The sequence below is a fragment of the Protomyctophum bolini genome, assembly GCF_963924005.1.
Source record: "Protomyctophum bolini genome assembly, chromosome: 3".
Lineage (NCBI taxonomy): Eukaryota > Metazoa > Chordata > Actinopteri > Myctophiformes > Myctophidae > Protomyctophum > Protomyctophum bolini.
The window spans coordinates 48,242,469-48,263,867 of NC_137864.1; the positions used below are offsets into that span (position 1 = coordinate 48,242,469).

The following is a 21,399-nucleotide window of genomic DNA, read 5'->3' on the forward strand; positions in this document are numbered from 1 at the left end:
ACAGGAAGTAGATGGATGGAGAGAGGAGAGGACAGGAAGTAGATGGTTGGAGAGAGCAGAGGAGAGGATTTAGTTAAAAACTGCGTGCGTGCGTGCGTGCGTGCGTGCGTGCGTGCGTTGTGATGAACATTCAGTGGTCAAGGTTTACCTGGCTGTGGAACACCAACACATTGTGGGATCTCACAGGACTCAGCGCGTTGCTGTGGGTCAGTGGTGAAACACCATGGCTTCACGTCACCGTTTGGATTACGGCAGTAGTTGTTGTTCTCCAGACCGCTGATAAACACATGGGGGTAGACAGTAGGTAGGAAGTACACACACACACACACACACACACACACACAAACAACACCCACACACGCACACCCACACGCACACACACACACACACACACACAACCCCCACACACGCACACACACACACACTCATCACACACTCAACTTTGTGCGTGTGTGTGTGTGTGTGTTCCCAACATTGGTTGGAACCATGCTGTAGACCAGTAGATGTTTATAATTATTATTGTTGTTATTATTATTATTATTGTTATTGTTGTTATTATTATTATTATTGTTGTTATTATAATCATAACCACTGCTGTAGACCAGTAGATGTTTATTATTATTATTGGTGTTATTATAATCATAATCACTGCTGTAGACCAGTAGATGTTTATTATTATTATTGGTGTTATTATAATCATAATCACTGCTGTAGACCAGTAGATGTTTATTATCCTGCTACACTAATAGACAGGGGTACATAAGCACATGGCCGTTTATCCAAGAGCTTTCTCCGACCGAACCACACTTTTACCACACATCTCTATATGCAAAATAAATTCGCCACACTCCCAGAAAACATATAGACTACATTGCATTCGCCAAAAATGTCTTATTTACTGTTTAAATATTACTTTTCTCAAACACGCTATTCTTGCTCAACCTCTACAGCCTACGTCAGAATCGTCATGTTGGCGTCTACTACGCCAACTACGTTCACTTAATGGGGCCAGTCCTTCACAGTGACACACGCGTTAGATCAACCACGCGACCGGGATGGTTTCTACCCCTCAATGTCGTATTTGCTGCGCCCTTCTAATGCTGCGCCACGCCTACTCTATACTGCTCCATAGACAGCGGCTCGAAGTCGAAAGGCAGCAGCAGCTCGCCTCCGTCACAATTTAAAGCCCACAGCACTGCACAGCCCCACACCCAAATGAATCGAATTAATGAATAAGGCGCTTATATCGCTTTTGCTCAGTGGATGGGACATTTACATTAAAAGCTATCGGATGGACAACGGCATGGTTAATAACGGTTAATGGTTAATGGTTAATGGTTAATGGTTAATAATGGTTGATAACGGCATGGTTGTGTGCACTCGGAGGGAAAGGTTCCATATAGCTTCCATGCTAGCTGCTTCAGACACAGGGGAGGGGAGTGAGATGGCCCGCCTCACGGGACTCCAGTGTGAAATAGCGCTTATGCAACAATTACCCTAAAAACAACACCACAACTCAATGTCATTGTGAATAAGAATTTCGAGCGAAAAAAATATTTTTGGAAGGACACTTTCACCCAGTATGAAGCTAAATGTGGAAGCCGTGTGTGTCACACCAAAACGGGTGACCTATATAATCCTGTCACGCCGTGCATTCTGTGCTTGCGTGCGCATTTCCCAAATCTCAGTGATTTATCCACACATCGCTCTCTGTGTGTGTGTGTGTGTGTGTGTGTGTGTGTGTGTGTGTGTGTCGCGTCGCCCTCCAGCTGCAATTGCGAGTGTGCGCTTTGGCAGACTTTTTATGCAGGGCGTGGGAAATAAGGCAGAATGTTTTGTTTGTGTAAAAAGAAAAAAGGGAATATCAACAAAACATATCTGTTTATTGTACACAATGCAATATTCAATGCAATGATATGGTGTGTCCTGTAAGCCCATGTGGGCTGGGCGCCTTTGGTGCATGACACAAAAATAAAGAAATCTATCTATCTATCTATTCAGGCCCATTCAATTAATCTATCACTACATTAGTTGCCTGTTCAAAACTAAACTACACTTTATGAAATCATTGTTGCAGCCTACACACATATATTCAGGCCCATTCAGAACACATTTCCCAAATCTCTGATTTATCCACACATCGCTCTGTGTGTGTGTGTGTGTGTGTGTGTGGGCGTGTGTGTGTGTCGCGTCGCCCTCCAGCTGCAATTGCGAGTGTGCGCTGTGTGCAGGGCACACTACTGAGTTTAAAAACACAGCTGAAACATGAAGTGGAGTCTGTCAACTCCTGCAATTTCCTTCTTCCCATATTGCGCTGCAACGACACTGGGATGAGCCCGCCGAAGGCGGGCGAAATTCTAGTAATCATAATCACTGCTGTAGACCAGTAGATGTTTATTATTATTATTGTTGTTATTATAATCATAATCACTGCTGTAGACCAGTAGATGTTTATTATTATTATTGTTGTTATTATAATCATAATCACTGCTGTAGACCAGTAGATGTTTATTATCCTGCTACCCTAATAGACAGGGGTACATAAGCACATGGCCGTTTATCCAACAGCTTTCTCCGACCGAACCACACTTTTACCACACATCTCTATATGCAAAATAAATTCGCCACACTCCCAGAAAACATATAGACTACATTGCATTCGCCAAAAATGACTTATTTACTGTTTAAATATTACTTTTCTGAAACACGCTATTATTGCTCAACCTCTACAGCCTACGTCAGAATCGTCATGTTGGCGTCTACTACGCCAACTACGTTCACTTAATGGGGCCAGTCCTTCACAGTGACACACGCGTTAGATCAACCACGCGACCGGGATGGTTTCTACCCCTCAATGTCGTGCCTACTCTACACTGCCATCCGAAGGCCCCTCCCCCTTTCACTGCTCCTGTGTCGCCAACTACGTTCACTTAAAGCGGGACTGACACGCCCCTCGGGAAGCTATTAAGGCTATTAAAACTAGCATCTAGATTGTGACGTAAAGTCGGGCCAGCTCAATTTGACCAATGAAATTGATCTTGTATCTGGTCTAAATGTCAGAGCGGCTCTGGGCTCTGCGAGTTAGCGTTCCTGGTGGCTATCAACTCATGCTAGTGGTTTTGAGGTCACTTTTAGCTTCATAGCTGGGTAAAAGTTTGGTGGAAAAATTATTATTTTTTTCCAAAATCTTCGTTAGAATGATACCGAGTTGACGTGTAAGTTTTAGGGAAAACTGTTGCATAATCGCAATTTCGCGTGACGGGTTCCATCGTACCTATCTTGTCTATCTGTCTCCCCCCCGCTGACACGCCCTCAGCCGGCTAAGTGCTGAACAGGGCTTACGGAGCCCTGGAGCTTCACGTAACGTTACCACTGCCTGTGACTACTCTAGCAAAACTGCGCACACACACACACACTCTCTCTCTCTCTCACACACACACACACACACACACACACACACACACACACACACACACACACACACACACACACACACACACACACACACACACACACACACACACACCGATATAGGGGCGGTCTCTCTCTCTCTCTCTCTCTCACACACACGGGGGACTTCGCAGCCGGTGTGTGGTGGGCTTCAGACGGACTAGTCACGCGAAATTGCGATTATGCAACAGTTCAGTTCAGTTCAGTGCAACAACTCAATGTCATTGTAAGGAAGATTTCCGAGCAATAAAATATTTTTTTTTATTATACTTTCACCTAGTATGACGCAAAAGGTTACCTCAAAACCATTAGCCTTTAGTGCGCTAGCCACTCAGCTCGGCTAGATGCTAGGTCACGTCAGAGCCTGAGATATAGTCACGTGTCGTTTGAAACTGTTTTCATTCAGACCACGTGATGTACCTTATCAGCAATGTTAATCTCGGGCTGTGACACTCCCCCTTTAATGGGGCCAGTCCTTCACAGTGACACATGCGTTAGATGAACCACGCGACCGGGATGGTTTCTACCCCTCAATGTCGTGCCTACTCTACACTGCCATCCCAAGTCCCCTCCCCCTTTCAGCGACTCGAACAGCAGCTCCGTCCGAAAGCCCACAGCACTGCACAGCCCCACACATGTCACACACCCAAATGAATCGAATGAATGAATAAGGCGCTTATATCGCTTTTGCTCAGTGGATGGGACATTTACATTAAAAGCTATCGGATGGACGCGTGGATAACGGCATGGTTGTGTGCACTCGGAGGGAAAGGTTCTATATAGCTTCCATGCTAGCTGCTTCAGACACAGGGGAGGGGAGTGAGATTGCCCGCCTCACGGGACTCCAGTGCGAAATAGCGCTTATGCAACAATTACCCTAAAAACAACACCTCAACTCAATGTCATTGTGAATAACAATTTCGAGCGAAAATATAATTTTTGGAAGGACACTTTCACCCAGTATGAAGCGAAATGTGGAAGCCGTGTGTGTCACACCAAAACGGGTGACCTATATAATCCTGTAACGCCGTGCATTCTGTGCTTGCGTGCGCATTTCCCAAATCTCAGTGATTTATCCACACATCGCTCTGTGTGTGTGTGTGTGTGTGTGTGTGTGTGTGTGTGTGTATCACTACATTAGTTGCCTGTTCAAAACTAAACTACACTTTATGAAATCATTGTTGCAGCCTACACACATATATTCAGGCCCATTCAGAACACATTTCCCAAATCTCTGATTTATCCACACATCGCTCTGTGTGTGTGTGTGTGTGTGTGTGTGTGTGGGCGTGTGTGTGTGTGTCGCGTCGCCCTCCAGCTGCAATTGCGAGTGTGCGCTGTGTACAGGGCACACTACTGAGTTTAAAAACACAGCTGAACTCCCGCAATTTCCTTCTTCCCATATTGCGCTGCAACGACACTGGGATGAGCCCGCCGAAGGCGGGCGAAATTCTAGTTATTATTATTGTTGTTATTATAATCATAATCACTGCTGTAGACCAGTAGATGTTTATTATTATTATTGTTGTTATTATAATCATAATCACTGCTGTAGACCAGTAGATGTTTATTATTATTATTATTATTGTTGTTATTATAATTATAATCACTGCTGTAGACCAGTAGATGTTTATTATTATTATTGGTGTTATTATAATCATAATCACTGCTGTAGACCAGTAGATGTTTATTATTATTATTGGTGTTATTATAATCATAATCACTGCTGTAGACCAGTAGATGTTTATTATTATTATTATTATTGTTGTTATTATAATCATAATCACTGCTGTAGACCAGTAGATGTTTATTATTATTATTGGTGTTATTATAATCATAATCACTGCTGTAGACCAGTAGATGTTTATTATTATTATTATTATTGTTGTTATTATAATCATAATCACTGCTGTAGACCAGTAGATGTTTATTATTATTATTGTTGTTATTATAATCATAATCACTGCTGTAGACCAGTAGATGTTTATTATTATTATTGTTGTTATTATAATCATAATCACTGCTGTAGACCAGTAGATGTTTATTATTATTATTGGTGTTATTATAATCATAATCACTGCTGTAGACAAGTAGATGTTTATTATTATTATTATTGGTGTTATTATAATCATAATCACTGCTGTAGACCAGTAGATGTTTATTATTATTATTGTTGTTATTATAATCATAATCACTGCTGTAGACCAGTAGATGTTTATTATTATTATTATTGGTGTTATTATAATCATAATCACTGCTGTAGACCAGTAGATGTTTATTATTATTATTGGTGTTATTATAATCATAATCACTGCTGTAGACCAGTAGATGTTTATTATTATTATTGGTGTTATTATAATCATAATCACTGCTGTAGACCAGTAGATGTTTAATATTATTATTGTTGTTATTATAATCATAATCACTGCTGTAGACCAGTAGATGTTTAATATTATTATTGTTGTTATTATAATCATAATCACTGCTGTAGACCAGTAGATGTTTATTATTATTATTATTGTTGTTATTATAATCATAATCACTGCTGTAGACCAGTAGATGTTTATTATTATTATTATTATAATCATAATCACTGCTGTAGACCAGTAGATGTTTATTATTATTATTGTTGTTATTATAATCATAATCACTGCTGTAGACCAGTAGATGTTTATTATTATTATTGGTGTTATTATAATCATAATCACTGCTGTAGACCAGTAGATGTTTATTATTATTATTATTGGTGTTATTATAATCATAATCACTGCTGTAGACAAGTAGATGTTTATTATTATTATTATTGGTGTTATTATAATCATAATCACTGCTGTAGACCAGTAGATGTTTATTATTATTATTATTGTTGTTATAATAATCATAATCACTGCTGTAGACCAGTAGATGTTCATTATTATTATTATTGTTGTTATTATAATCATAATCACTGCTGTAGACCAGTAGATGTTTATTATTATTATTGTTGTTATAATAATCATAATCACTGCTGTAGACCAGTAGATGTTTATTATTATTATTGTTGTTATTATAATGATAATCACTGCTGTAGACCAGTAGATGTTTATTATTATTATTGTTGTTATAATAATCATAATCACTGCTGTAGACCAGTAGATGTTTATTATTATTATTGTTGTTATTATAATCATAATCACTGCTGTAGACCAGTAGATGTTTATTATTATTATTATTGTTGTTATTATAATCATAATCACTGCTGTAGACCAGTAGATGTTTATTATTATTATTATTATTGTTGTTATTATAATCATAATCACTGCTGTAGACCAGTAGATGTTTATTATTATTATTGTTGTTATTATAATCATAATCACTGCTGTAGACCAGTAGATGTTTATTATTATTATTGTTGTTATTATAATCATAATCACTGCTGTAGACCAGTAGATGTTTATTATTATTATTGGTGTTATTATAATCATAATCACTGCTGTAGACAAGTAGATGTTTATTATTATTATTATTGGTGTTATTATAATCATAATCACTGCTGTAGACCAGTAGATGTTTATTATTATTATTGTTGTTATGATAATCATAATCACTGCTGTAGACCAGTAGATGTTTATTATTATTATTATTGGTGTTATTATAATCATAATCACTGCTGTAGACCAGTAGATGTTTATTATTATTATTGGTGTTATTATAATCATAATCACTGCTGTAGACCAGTAGATGTTTATTATTATTATTGGTGTTATTATAATCATAATCACTGCTGTAGACCAGTAGATGTTTAATATTATTATTGTTGTTATTATAATCATAATCACTGCTGTAGACCAGTAGATGTTTAATATTATTATTGTTGTTATTATAATCATAATCACTGCTGTAGACCAGTAGATGTTTATTATTATTATTATTGTTGTTATTATAATCATAATCACTGCTGTAGACCAGTAGATGTTTATTATTATTATTATTATAATCATAATCACTGCTGTAGACCAGTAGATGTTTATTATTATTATTGTTGTTATTATAATCATAATCACTGCTGTAGACCAGTAGATGTTTATTATTATTATTGGTGTTATTATAATCATAATCACTGCTGTAGACCAGTAGATGTTTATTATTATTATTATTGGTGTTATTATAATCATAATCACTGCTGTAGACAAGTAGATGTTTATTATTATTATTATTGGTGTTATTATAATCATAATCACTGCTGTAGACCAGTAGATGTTTATTATTATTATTATTGTTGTTATAATAATCATAATCACTGCTGTAGACCAGTAGATGTTTATTACTTGCGCAAGCAGAGCGCGCAAGTAATCGTTTCGCTTGGTCTCTTCGAAGTGAAGACAAGTTTTCTTCAACGGTGAATCTGTGCCTGGTTTGCTGGGACTAGTTACAACATTACGTCATCCTTGAGAGAGTACATGGTGTGTATATGACGTAATGTTGTAACTTGTAACTTGTAACTTGTAACATTACGTCATATACACACCATGTACTCTCTCAAGGATGACGTAATGTTGTAACCACAGTATACTGCTAATCAAATTACAACTACATACTCTGTATGTAGTTGTAACTAGAACAACTACATACAGTCTGTGCCTGGTTTGCTGGGACTAGTTACAAGTTACAAGTTACAACATTACGTCATATACACACCATGTACTCTCTCAAGGATGACGTAATGTTGTAACTAGTCCCAGCAAACCAGGCACAGATTTACCGTTGAAGAAAACTTGTCTTCACTTTTTGGAACCAAGTAACCACAGTATACTGCTAATCAAATTACAACTACATACTCTGTATGTAGTTGTAACTAGAACAACTACATACAGTCTGTGCCTGGTTTGCTGGGACTAGTTACAAGTTACAAGTTACAACATTACGTCATATACACACCATGTACTCTCTCAAGGATGACGTAATGTTGTAACTAGTCCCAGCAAACCAGGCACAGATTTACCGTTGAAGAAAACTTGTCTTCACTTTTTGGAACCAAGTAACCACAGTATACTGCTAATCAAATTACAACTACATACTCTGTATGTAGTTGTAACTAGAACAACTACATACAGTCTGTGCCTGGTTTGCTGGGACTAGTTACAAGTTACAACATTACGTCATATACACACCATGTACTCTCTCAAGGATGACGTAATGTTGTAACTAGTCCCAGCAAACCAGGCACAGATTTACCGTTGAAGAAAACTTGTCTTCACTTTTTGGAACCAAGTAACCACAGTATACTGCTAATCAAATTACAACTACATACTCTGTAACAACACTCAGTATAGCAATTGGTGCACAAGTGATGTTGACTACTAATGTAATGGTATCTGATGGATTAGTCAACGGTATCAGAGGACTTGTTGAGTATATTGACTTTGAGAAAAACGACACCTATGTTACAGTAATACTTGTTAAATTCCAAGACAAAGATGTTGGTCTTAATGCGAAGTCTAATAGTAAATCTAAAAATTACCCAGAAGCAGTTCCAATATACAGACATGAAGCTATAATTTTCCATGGAGGCAGAAGAACAGGATCAACAAATAGGTTTCAATTCCCGTTGACATTAGCTTGGGGATTAACTATTCATAAGGTTCAAGGTTTAACTATACAAGAGATTGTCGTATCTATGAAGGGCTCACGTTTTAACCCGGGACAAGCCTATGTAGCATTCAGTCGAGTGAAAAGGATAAGAGATCTATATATACTTGATTTTAGTCCTAAAAAGATCAAAGTAGATAAGAATGTAGAAAGAGAAATGATACGATTACGACAATCACCTCTAGAAAATCCAAATATACGGAAGATAACTCAATTACCATTAAAACATTCATTAAAAATTGGATTGTTGAACATCAGAGGTTATCTAACACATTTACAAGATATAAACTCAGATTCCCAACTCGAAATGTTGGATCTAATAGCTTTTACTGAAACACACTTAAAGAAAAATAATAACATTACTTTTAAATTAAAAACAATGAACACCAATTACAAAACAATCAGGAATGACAGAGAATATGATATAGGTGGGGGAGTTATGTTTGCTATAAAAGAAGATATTGCCATTGAAATAATTCAAAAAGAAATCGAGATATTAGAAAAAGTAGAACACGTATGTATACATGTAAAAAATAAAGATCTATATATCATTCTTATGTACAGATCACCTAAAACAAACCTTACGGAATTAAACACATTTCTCAAGAAAATGGTAAAGTATCTATCATCTCCGACTTCCACAATTATGATAATAGGAGATTTCAATGAAGACCATTATACTGAAAAAGATATAAATATAAAGACCTTCATGTCAAGATTAGGCTTTAAACAATTAAATACAAATCCAACTACAGATTTCGGAAGTATTTTAGATCATGTATATTTCAACAAATTTGAAAGTATTATTACAGAAAGTGATACTTTCCAGCGGTCGAAAGTACTTGCGCGCTCTGCTTGCGCACTAGTAGGCCATTTATGGCCTACTAGTGTGCAACAAGCAAGTATGCACTCGGCAGAGTGCAGTTCTAGTTATTATTATTATTGTTGTTATTATAATCATAATCACTGCTGTAGACCAGTAGATGTTTATTATTATTATTGTTGTTATAATAATCATAATCACTGCTGTAGACCAGTAGATGTTTATTATTATTATTGTTGTTATAATAATCATAATCACTGCTGTAGACCAGTAGATGTTTATTATTATTATTGTTGTTATTATAATCATAATCACTGCTGTAGACCAGTAGATGTTTATTATTATTATTATTGTTGTTATTATAATCATAATCACTGCTGTAGACCAGTAGATGTTTATTATTATTATTATTGTTGTTATTATAATCATAATCACTGCTGTAGACCAGTAGATGTTTATTATTATTATTGTTGTTATTATAATCATAATCACTGCTGTAGACCAGTAGATGTTTATTATTATTATTATTGTTGTTATTATAATCATAATCACTGCTGTAGACCAGTAGATGTTTATTATTATTATTATTGTTGTTATTATAATCATAATCACTGCTGTAGACCAGTAGATGTTTATTATTATTATTATTGTTGTTATTATAATCATAATCACTGCTGTAGACCAGTAGATGTTTATTATTATTATTATTATTGTTGTTATTATAATCATAATCACTGCTGTAGACCAGTAGATGTTTATTATTATTATTATTGTTGTTATAATAATCATAATCACTGCTGTAGACCAGTAGATGTTTATTATTATTATTGTTGTTATAATCATAATCACTGCTGTAGACCAGTAGATGTTTATTATTATTATTGTTGTTATAATAATCATAATCACTGCTGTAGACCAGTAGATGTTTATTATTATTATTGTTGTTATTATAATCATAATCACTGCTGTAGACCAGTAGATGTTTATTATTATTATTATTGTTGTTATTATAATCATAATCACTGCTGTAGACCAGTAGATGTTTATTATTATTATTGTTGTTATTATAATCATAATCACTGCTGTAGACCAGTAGATGTTTATTATTATTATTATTGGTGTTATTATAATCATAATCACTGCTGTAGACCAGTAGATGTTTATTATTATTATTATTGGTGTTATTATAATCATAATCACTGCTGTAGACCAGTAGATGTTTATTATTATTATTATTGGTGTTATTATAATCATAATCACTGCTGTAGACCAGTAGATGTTTATTATTATTATAGGTGTTATTATAATCATAATCACTGCTGTAGACCAGTAGATGTTTATTATTATTATTGTTGTTATAATAATCATAATCACTGCTGTAGACCAGTAGATGTTTATTATTATTATTATTGGTGTTATTATAATCATAATCACTGCTGTAGACCAGTAGATGTTTATTATTATTATTGTTGTTGTTATAATAATCATAATCACTGCTGTAGACCAGTAGATGTTTATTATTATTATTATTGGTGTTATTATAATCATAATCACTGCTGTAGACCAGTAGATGTTTATTATTATTATTGTTGTTGTTATTATAATCATAATCACTGCTGTAGACCAGTAGATGTTTATTATTATTATTGTTGTTATTATAATCATAATCACTGCTGTAGACCAGTAGATGTTTATTATTATTATTGTTGTTATTATAATCATAATCACTGCTGTAGACCAGTAGATGTTTATTATTATTATTGTTGTTATAATAATCATAATCACTGCTGTAGACCAGTAGATGTTTATTATTATTATTATTGGTGTTATTATAATCATAATCACTGCTGTAGACCAGTAGATGTTTATTATTATTATTATTGTTGTTGTTATTATAATCATAATCACTGCTGTAGACCAGTAGATGTTTATTATTATTATTGTTGTTATTATAATCATAATCACTGCTGTAGACCAGTAGATGTTTATTATTATTATTGTTGTTATTATAATCATAATTACTGCTGTAGACCAGTAGATGTTTATTATTATTATTGTTGTTATAATAATCATAATCACTGCTGTAGACCAGTAGATGTTTATTATTATTATTATTGGTGTTATTATAATCATAATCACTGCTGTAGACCAGTAGATGTTTATTATTATTATTATTGGTGTTATTATAATCATAATCACTGCTGTAGACCAGTAGATGTTTATTATTATTATTATTGTTATAATAATAATAATCACTGCTGTAGACCAGTAGATGTTTATTATTATTATTATTGTTGTTATTATAATCATAATCACTGCTGTAGACCAGTAGATGTTTATTATTATTATTATTGTTATAATAATCATAATCACTGCTGTAGACCAGTAGATGTTTATTATTATTATTGGTGTTATTATAATCATAATCACTGCTGTAGACCAGTAGATGTTTATTATTATTATTGGTGTTATTATAATCATAATCACTGCTGTAGACCAGTAGATGTTTATTATTATTATTATTGTTGTTATTATAATCATAATCACTGCTGTAGACCAGTAGATGTTTATTATTATTATTATTGTTGTTATTATAATCATAATCACTGCTGTAGACCAGTAGATGTTTATTATTATTATTATTGTTGTTATTATAATCATAATCACTGCTGTAGACCAGTAGATGTTTATTATTATTATTATTGTTGTTATTATAATCATAATCACTGCTGTAGACCAGTAGATGTTTATTATTATTATTATTGTTGTTATTATAATCATAATCACTGCTGTAGACCAGTAGATGTTTATTATTATTATTGGTGTTATTATAATCATAATCACTGCTGTAGACCAGTAGATGTTTATTATTATTATTATTGGTGTTATTATAATCATAATCACTGCTGTAGACCAGTAGATGTTTATTATTATTATTATTGGTGTTATTATAATCATAATCACTGCTGTAGACCAGTAGATGTTTATTATTATTATTATTGGTGTTATTATAATCATAATCACTGCTGTAGACCAGTAGATGTTTATTATTATTATTGGTGTTATTATAATCATAATCACTGCTGTAGACCAGTAGATGTTTATTATTATTATTATTGGTGTTATTATAATCATAATCACTGCTGTAGACCAGTAGATGTTTATTATTATTATTGTTGTTATAATAATCATAATCACTGCTGTAGACCAGTAGATGTTTATTATTATTATTGTTGTTATAATAATCATAATCACTGCTGTAGACCAGTAGATGTTTATTATTATTATTGTTGTTATTATAATCATAATCACTGCTGTAGACCAGTAGATGTTTATTATTATTGTTGTTATTATAATCATAATCACTGCTGTAGACCAGTAGATGTTTATTATTATTATTGTTGTTATAATAATCATAATCACTGCTGTAGACCAGTAGATGTTTATTATTATTATTATTGGTGTTATTATAATCATAATCACTGCTGTAGACCAGTAGATGTTTATTATTATTATTATTGGTGTTATTATAATCATAATCACTGCTGTAGACCAGTAGATGTTTATTATTATTATTGGTGTTATTATAATCATCACTGCTGTAGACCAGTAGATGTTTATTATTATTATTATTATTGTTGTTATTATAATCATAATCACTGCTGTAGACCAGTAGATGTTTATTATTATTATTGTTGTTATTATAATCATAATCACTGCTGTAGACCAGTAGGTGTTTATTATTATTATTGTTGTTATTATAATCATAATCACTGCTGTAGACCAGTAGGTGTTTATTATTATTATTATTATTATTGGTGTTATTATAATCATAATCACTGCTGTAGACCAGTAGATGTTTATTATTATTATTGGTGTTATTATAATCATAATCACTGCTGTAGACCAGTAGATGTTTATTATTATTATTATTGTTGTTATTATAATCATAATCACTGCTGTAGACCAGTAGATGTTTATTATTATTATTATTGTTGTTATTATAATCATAATCACTGCTGTAGACCAGTAGATGTTTATTATTATTATTATTGTTGTTATTATAATCATAATCACTGCTGTAGACCAGTAGATGTTTATTATTATTATTATTATTGGTGTTATTATAATCATAATCACTGCTGTAGACCAGTAGATGTTTATTATTATTATTATTGTTGTTATTATAATCATAATCACTGCTGTAGACCAGTAGATGTTTATTATTATTATTATTGTTGTTATTATAATCATAATCACTGCTGTAGACCAGTAGATGTTTATTATTATTATTATTGTTGTTATTATAATCATAATCACTGCTGTAGACCAGTAGATGTTTATTATTATTATTGGTGTTATTATAATCATAATCACTGCTGTAGACCAGTAGATGTTTATTATTATTATTATTGGTGTTATTATAATCATAATCACTGCTGTAGACCAGTAGATGTTTATTATTATTATTATTGGTGTTATTATAATCATAATCACTGCTGTAGACCAGTAGATGTTTATTATTATTATTATTGGTGTTATTATAATCATAATCACTGCTGTAGACCAGTAGATGTTTATTATTATTATTGGTGTTATTATAATCATAATCACTGCTGTAGACCAGTAGATGTTTATTATTATTATTATTGGTGTTATTATAATCATAATCACTGCTGTAGACCAGTAGATGTTTATTATTATTATTGTTGTTATAATAATCATAATCACTGCTGTAGACCAGTAGATGTTTATTATTATTATTGTTGTTATAATAATCATAATCACTGCTGTAGACCAGTAGATGTTTATTATTATTATTGTTGTTATTATAATCATAATCACTGCTGTAGACCAGTAGATGTTTATTATTATTGTTGTTATTATAATCATAATCACTGCTGTAGACCAGTAGATGTTTATTATTATTATTGTTGTTATAATAATCATAATCACTGCTGTAGACCAGTAGATGTTTATTATTATTATTATTGGTGTTATTATAATCATAATCACTGCTGTAGACCAGTAGATGTTTATTATTATTATTATTGGTGTTATTATAATCATAATCACTGCTGTAGACCAGTAGATGTTTATTATTATTATTGGTGTTATTATAATCATCACTGCTGTAGACCAGTAGATGTTTATTATTATTATTATTATTGTTGTTATTATAATCATAATCACTGCTGTAGACCAGTAGATGTTTATTATTATTATTGTTGTTATTATAATCATAATCACTGCTGTAGACCAGTAGGTGTTTATTATTATTATTGTTGTTATTATAATCATAATCACTGCTGTAGACCAGTAGGTGTTTATTATTATTATTATTATTGGTGTTATTATAATCATAATCACTGCTGTAGACCAGTAGATGTTTATTATTATTATTGGTGTTATTATAATCATAATCACTGCTGTAGACCAGTAGATGTTTATTATTATTATTGTTGTTATTATAATCATAATCACTGCTGTAGACCAGTAGATGTTTATTATTATTATTGTTGTTATTATAATCATAATCACTGCTGTAGACCAGTAGATGTTTATTATTATTATTATTGTTGTTATTATAATCATAATCACTGCTGTAGACCAGTAGATGTTTATTATTATTATTATTATTGTTGTTATTATAATCATAATCACTGCTGTAGACCAGTAGGTGTTTATTATTATTATTATTATTGGTGTTATTATAATCATAATCACTGCTGTAGACCAGTAGATGTTTATTATTATTATTATTATTGGTGTTATTATAATCATAATCACTGCTGTAGACCAGTAGATGTTTATTATTATTATTATTGTTGTTATTATAATCATAATCACTGCTGTAGACCAGTAGGTGTTTATTATTATTATTATTATTGTTGTTATTATAATCATAATCACTGCTGTAGACCAGTAGGTGTTTATTATTATTATTATTATTGTTGTTATTATAATCATAATTACTGCTGTAGACCAGTAGATGTTTATTATTATTATTATTATTGGTGTTATTATAATCATAATCACTGCTGTAGACCCGTAGATGTTTATTATTATTATTATTGTTGTTATTATAATCATAATCACTGCTGTAGACCAGTAGATGTTAGGATGGATGTTCTTACCTGCATGGACGTTTCTCGGGCGTTACGGTGTGGTAGTGAGGTGTCAGGACCGACCAGCTCTGGCATCTTCTCCCAGAGGTCGTCGTGGCAACCGTCCCTCGGTAGTTCTCACCCCGGCCAGTGTAACAGGTCACGTCTAGGACTATGGATGGACAGGACAGGAAGTAGGAAATGGATGGATGGACAGGACAGGAAGTAGGAAATAGTAGGTGGACGGACAGGAAGTGGTAGATGGACAGGAAGTAGGAGATGGATGGATGGCCAGGACAGGAAGTAGGTGATGGTAGGTGGACGGACAGGAAGTAGGAGATGGATGGAGAGAGTAAACACAAGGATCAGTGTTTGTGTGTGTGTGTGTGTGTGTGTGTGTGTGTGTGTGTGTGTGTGTGTGTGTGTGTGTGTGTGTGTGTGTGTGTGTGAAGCCCAACACACACCGGGTGCGTGTTCGTTCAAACAATCGTTGCCGCGCGGCAACGATTGTTTTTCGATTTTAATTTCAAGAGTCGACTCCTGAACGCAGTACTGTCTGTCTGTCTGTCTGTCTGTCTGTCTGTCTGTACCTCGACTGGACAGACAGACAGACAGACAGACAGACAGACAGACAGACAGACAGACCTATATAACTTCATCATTTTCATTGTCCTAAATGTTGTTGAATTTGAAACATTGTCATTCATATCATATTGTAGCATACCACGACATGTCATAGGACATGATAGAAAATGACTGTTCTTAAAGATATTAAAAACAATGAACACAGTGACCACAGCCCCTTCTTTCTATACTGTAAATAGTTTTTGATTTTACAATATAAATCGGGGGTCCCAGAGACAGAAAGGCCATCAAATGGGGGTCCATGGACTAGTGCATGTCACACTGGCTGTCTGTGACACTGCTAGATTCTTCAAATCTATGGGGTCCCTGCAGGCATATCTCTTCAAATGGGGGTCTGTGGGCTAATTAGTGTCAATTTGGGGGTCCTTGACATGAAAAGGTTTGGGGACCACTGGCCTGTAGTGAGCTTGCAGATCAGCTATTTTGTGAGAACAGGTTGTATATCAATATCTACAATAAGGGACGTTCAATATTTAGGGACGTTCCAATTCCCCTTGACACTCATTATGTAGGGACAAGGGGGAGGGGCTAGGGCTGAGGGCTATAGGGTTAAAACACTCATTATGTAGGGACAAGGGGGAGGGGCTGAGGGCTATAGGGTTAAAACACTCATTATGTAGGGACAAGGGGGAGGGGCTGAGGGCTATAGGGTTAAAACACTCATTATGTAGGGACAAGGGGGAGGGGCTGAGGGCTATAGGGTTAAAACACTCATTATGTAGGGGGAAGGGGGAGGGGCTAGGGCTATAGGGTTAAAACACTCATTATGTAGGGACAAGGGGGAGGGGCTGAGGGCTATAGGGTTAAAACACTCATTATGTAGGGACAAGGGGGAGGGGCTGAGGGCTATAGGGTTAAAACACTCATTATGTAGGGACAAGGGGGAGGGGCTGAGGGCTATAGGGTTAAAACACTCATTATGTAGGGGGAAGGGGGAGGGGCTAGGGCTATAGGGTTAAAACACTCATTATGTAGGGAAAGGGGGAGGGGCTGAGGGCTATAGGGTTAAAACACTCATTATGTAGGGGGAAGGGGGAGGGGCTGAGGGCTATAGGGTTAAAACACTCATTATGTAGGGACAAGGGGGAGGGGCTGAGGGCTATAGGGTTAAAACACTCATTATGTAGGGGGAAGGGGGAGGGGCTAGGGCTATAGGGTTAAAACACTCATTATGTAGGGGGAAGGGGGAGGGGCTGAGGGCTATAGGGTTAAAACACTCATTATGTAGGGACAAGGGGGAGGGGCTGAGGGCTATAGGGTTAAAACACTCATTATGTAGGGACAAGGGGGAGGGGCTGAGGGCTATAGGGTTAAAACACTCATTATGTAGGGACAAGGGGGAGGGGCTGAGGGCTGTTCTGGCAAACAGCGCCCCTACTGGTACTCATAGTCATATACTGGTGCTCATGGCCACACACATATACATATAGGTGAACACGGACATTGCTGTTCCTTGGAGTGGTTGCACCACCAGTGTTGTTTTCGTTGACTAAAACTAAGACGAAAAATGTTCGTCGACTACCTTTTTTCACTGACAAAAACAAATGGAAACTAAATGAAAACTAAAGCTACGGCGACTAAAACTAAGACTAAATATACTGACAATTTCGTAGACAAATAAAAACTAGACTAAAATGTTAGGAAGGGACTAGTGGACAAGAGATCCAGTATAAGTCATTTTACACTTGGTTGCGTTGCGACGCGTTGTGAGCTTGTAGATCAGCTATTTTCAGCAAGTGTAAAAACACTCATTAAGACGGCATCAAGACCCGCCGAAATACATTTTAGTCGACTAAATCAACTGTAGATTTAGTCGACTAAAATCTTATGACATTTAGTCGACTAAAACTAGACTAGCACTAAGACATTCCAGGTGACTAAAATGTGACTAAAACTAAATGAAGTTTCAGTCCAAAGACTATATGACTAAACTAAAATAGAAATTTGCTGCCAAAAACAACACTGTGTTCTGTGTGCATGGCGCGATGCGATGTGCACATGCACGCGCGTGCACGTGCGCGCGTGCGCGACACGTTCCGTGGTAAATAAAATCACCATGTTGACACCACCGACTACAGGAGGCAGACCCGAAGAGTTCTGATGATCCTCATGGGGGCTACCCGCAGCCCCGCCTCCCCCCCCCCCCCCCCCCCCGCAGCGGTGGAAAAAAAAAAGTTGATGTTTTCACTGGTACTTTGGGTAGGCTACAGAATTGCGTTGGGGGGGGACTCCGCGAGGCCGCCGCCGCGGATTTATTTATTTCCCAAATGGTCTAAAAATTAGTTATTTAGCATACTTTTACCAATGAATTAGCCTATACACAGACAACGACTGATTAGCCTATTTTGGACGATATGGTTCTTTTCTCGAGTCAGTGTGGAGGCTACTGTGTAGTCTCACTATAGTCTGTGTAGATTACCCGGCGGTGTTGCTGCTCCTCCCGGGAGTCGCGGCTCATGGCTCTTCACAGACGGCACAGAGACAGCAGCCACTCCGCTGAACGTGTCAGTGTTGCTGCAGTGGTGTGAACTGTGAACCATGCGGTGGCGGTGCTGAGTTCTGACAGCCGAGTCACAGCTTCAAAATACATTTTGCGTTTTGTTGTTTCCCAAAACAAACCAGCGCGCGCTACTGTTTGCTACAAAGCGACTGGAAGCGGACGAGGTTTACAGACATACCAATAGTACCCAATCATATGCTGATTAGGCCAGTTGCTGTATAGCCTACCTACCCGATCACCAGGGAGCAGCAACAACACACACACACACTACACACACAATAGCCTTCTATATAATGCTGCGCACATATATTATATATATTTAAAAAAATACCCAGCATAATGTTTGGGAAGGCTAAGCCTTCCCTAGCCTTTACACACCCGCCGCCTATGGGCACTGTACTGTAGGCATATATAATACCTGGCTAGGTGAAAACAAAAGAAACCCGATTAGCATTTGAGTACTTTTAACACCTCTGAACAGCTGGCGCAAAGGTTCACATTTTCGGAATTTCAGAGCATGTGTAAATAGTTTGCGACTGTGACAGAGTCACAGAGGGTCAATAATTCCCAGAAAATCTGTAATGTATAAATATAAAATGTCCACGAAGATCTTCATGGGGGCTAAAAGGGGCTATTTAATTCTTCATGGGGGCTGTAGCCCCATAGCTCCCACAGAGTCGACGTCGTCAGGAGGAGTCTTTTCTTTGTTTTAAATCGACCGTCATTATTATGTCGTTGTGGCTTTCACACTAAACGGTTGGTCGCCGACTAGGAGTCGAGTCCTACAGGAGTTTTTATTCCAATTCATTTTGACATCTCACGTGTAGGATGCTCTCTCTCTCTCTCTCTCTCTCTCTCTATCTCTGCGTCTCTCTCTGCACACGCGCACACACGCACACACACACACACACACACACACACACACACACACACACACACACACACACACACACACACACACACACACACACACACACACACACACACACACACACACAAGGTCCAAAAGTTGTATAGACTAACAGCAACATTGGGCTAATATTGTTGAGATTTGATGGGATACACGTCCTCACTTGTATAATGTAATACTGCCTGTTCTATGTGATGTGCAATGTTATGCTTGTGCCACTGGGAGGCGCCAAGACGCCTCCTATAGCATGATCAGGTCACATGACTACTACCCGTGTGTGGAGCAGTTCATTCAGTAGTATTGGGTCTGTCACCGTGAGACAGTACTGATGTGTGGGAGGGAGCCCTTACAATAAAATATGCCAGGCTTGGCTAAATGGATTACATCTCCGTGTTTTCTCCGAATGCAACGTTAAGCTGCAGAACTATGCATAACGCATAACTTAACAAATATAGCTACCGTACCATGTATGACACAGGCTGCATGCAATTCGAAACTGCCCCCCGTAAAAGCTGAATCACCCCCCCCCCCCCCCTTTTTCCCCTCACTGTATATTTTTCTTTTCCCTTTTTGCTTCCTTTATGATGAATTCCTGTTCTGTTCTTTAACTACATAGACTATTTATTTGTACGTCTATCTATTTGTACGTCTATAAATGTTTTGATGAATTGAACAATGTGGACCCTGTTGTAAACAAGTGTAATGCTTAATTGGGTCGTCCACTCACAGTTAACAGTCTTTGTATTGAGTTTGTGCTTGAAATGTAGCCTACTGTAATTCTGCAAACTGTTAATAAATATCTCAATCAATCAATCAAACAGGAGTCAGAAGACTCAGAACAGGGATTTATCCAAGGAATAAAGATTATATATTATCATCTGATCATCTATCCAATCCATACAGTCCACACGACAGACAGACAGACAGGCAGGCAGACAGGCAGACAGGCAGACAGACAGGCAGGCAGACAGACAGACAGACAGACAGACAGACAGACACCTGTGCGCAACCTAACACACACAAACCCACATGCACATATTAACTGTATATACAGTACATGGTGATTTCGGGTGTGCCAGTACAGTACAGTACAGTACAGTACAGTAGAGGGACCCCCACACGGTAACTCTGTCATTTCTCTACCGTTTCGGACGTGGGGCGGCTCTCCGGAACCGGGCCTTGGTCCTGTGGTTCTGGAACTTCCGGGGGGCCCCCACACGGAGTTGCACCACTCACTTCACACGGGTGTGATCTTTTTTCAATGAGGGAACCCCAAACCCCCCCCACCACCAGAACTACTTAATATTCACCAAAACCAGAGCAGAACTCCCACCAC

General features: G+C 36.0%; 1 protein-coding gene across 1 annotated transcript in view; it reads right to left on the bottom strand.

Moving 5' to 3' along the window:
* The window catches only part of LOC308313330 (apolipoprotein(a)-like), a 114,210-nt gene that overhangs the window by 27,084 nt on the left and 65,727 nt on the right, over positions 1-21,399 (bottom strand). The window contains exons 13-14 of the mRNA XM_080760412.1: positions 16,039-16,180; positions 149-276 (exon numbers count right to left, since the gene is read on the bottom strand). Of these exons, the coding sequence (XP_080616538.1) occupies positions 149-276; positions 16,039-16,180 (270 nt within the window). The remainder of the gene's footprint in view (positions 1-148; positions 277-16,038; positions 16,181-21,399) is intronic.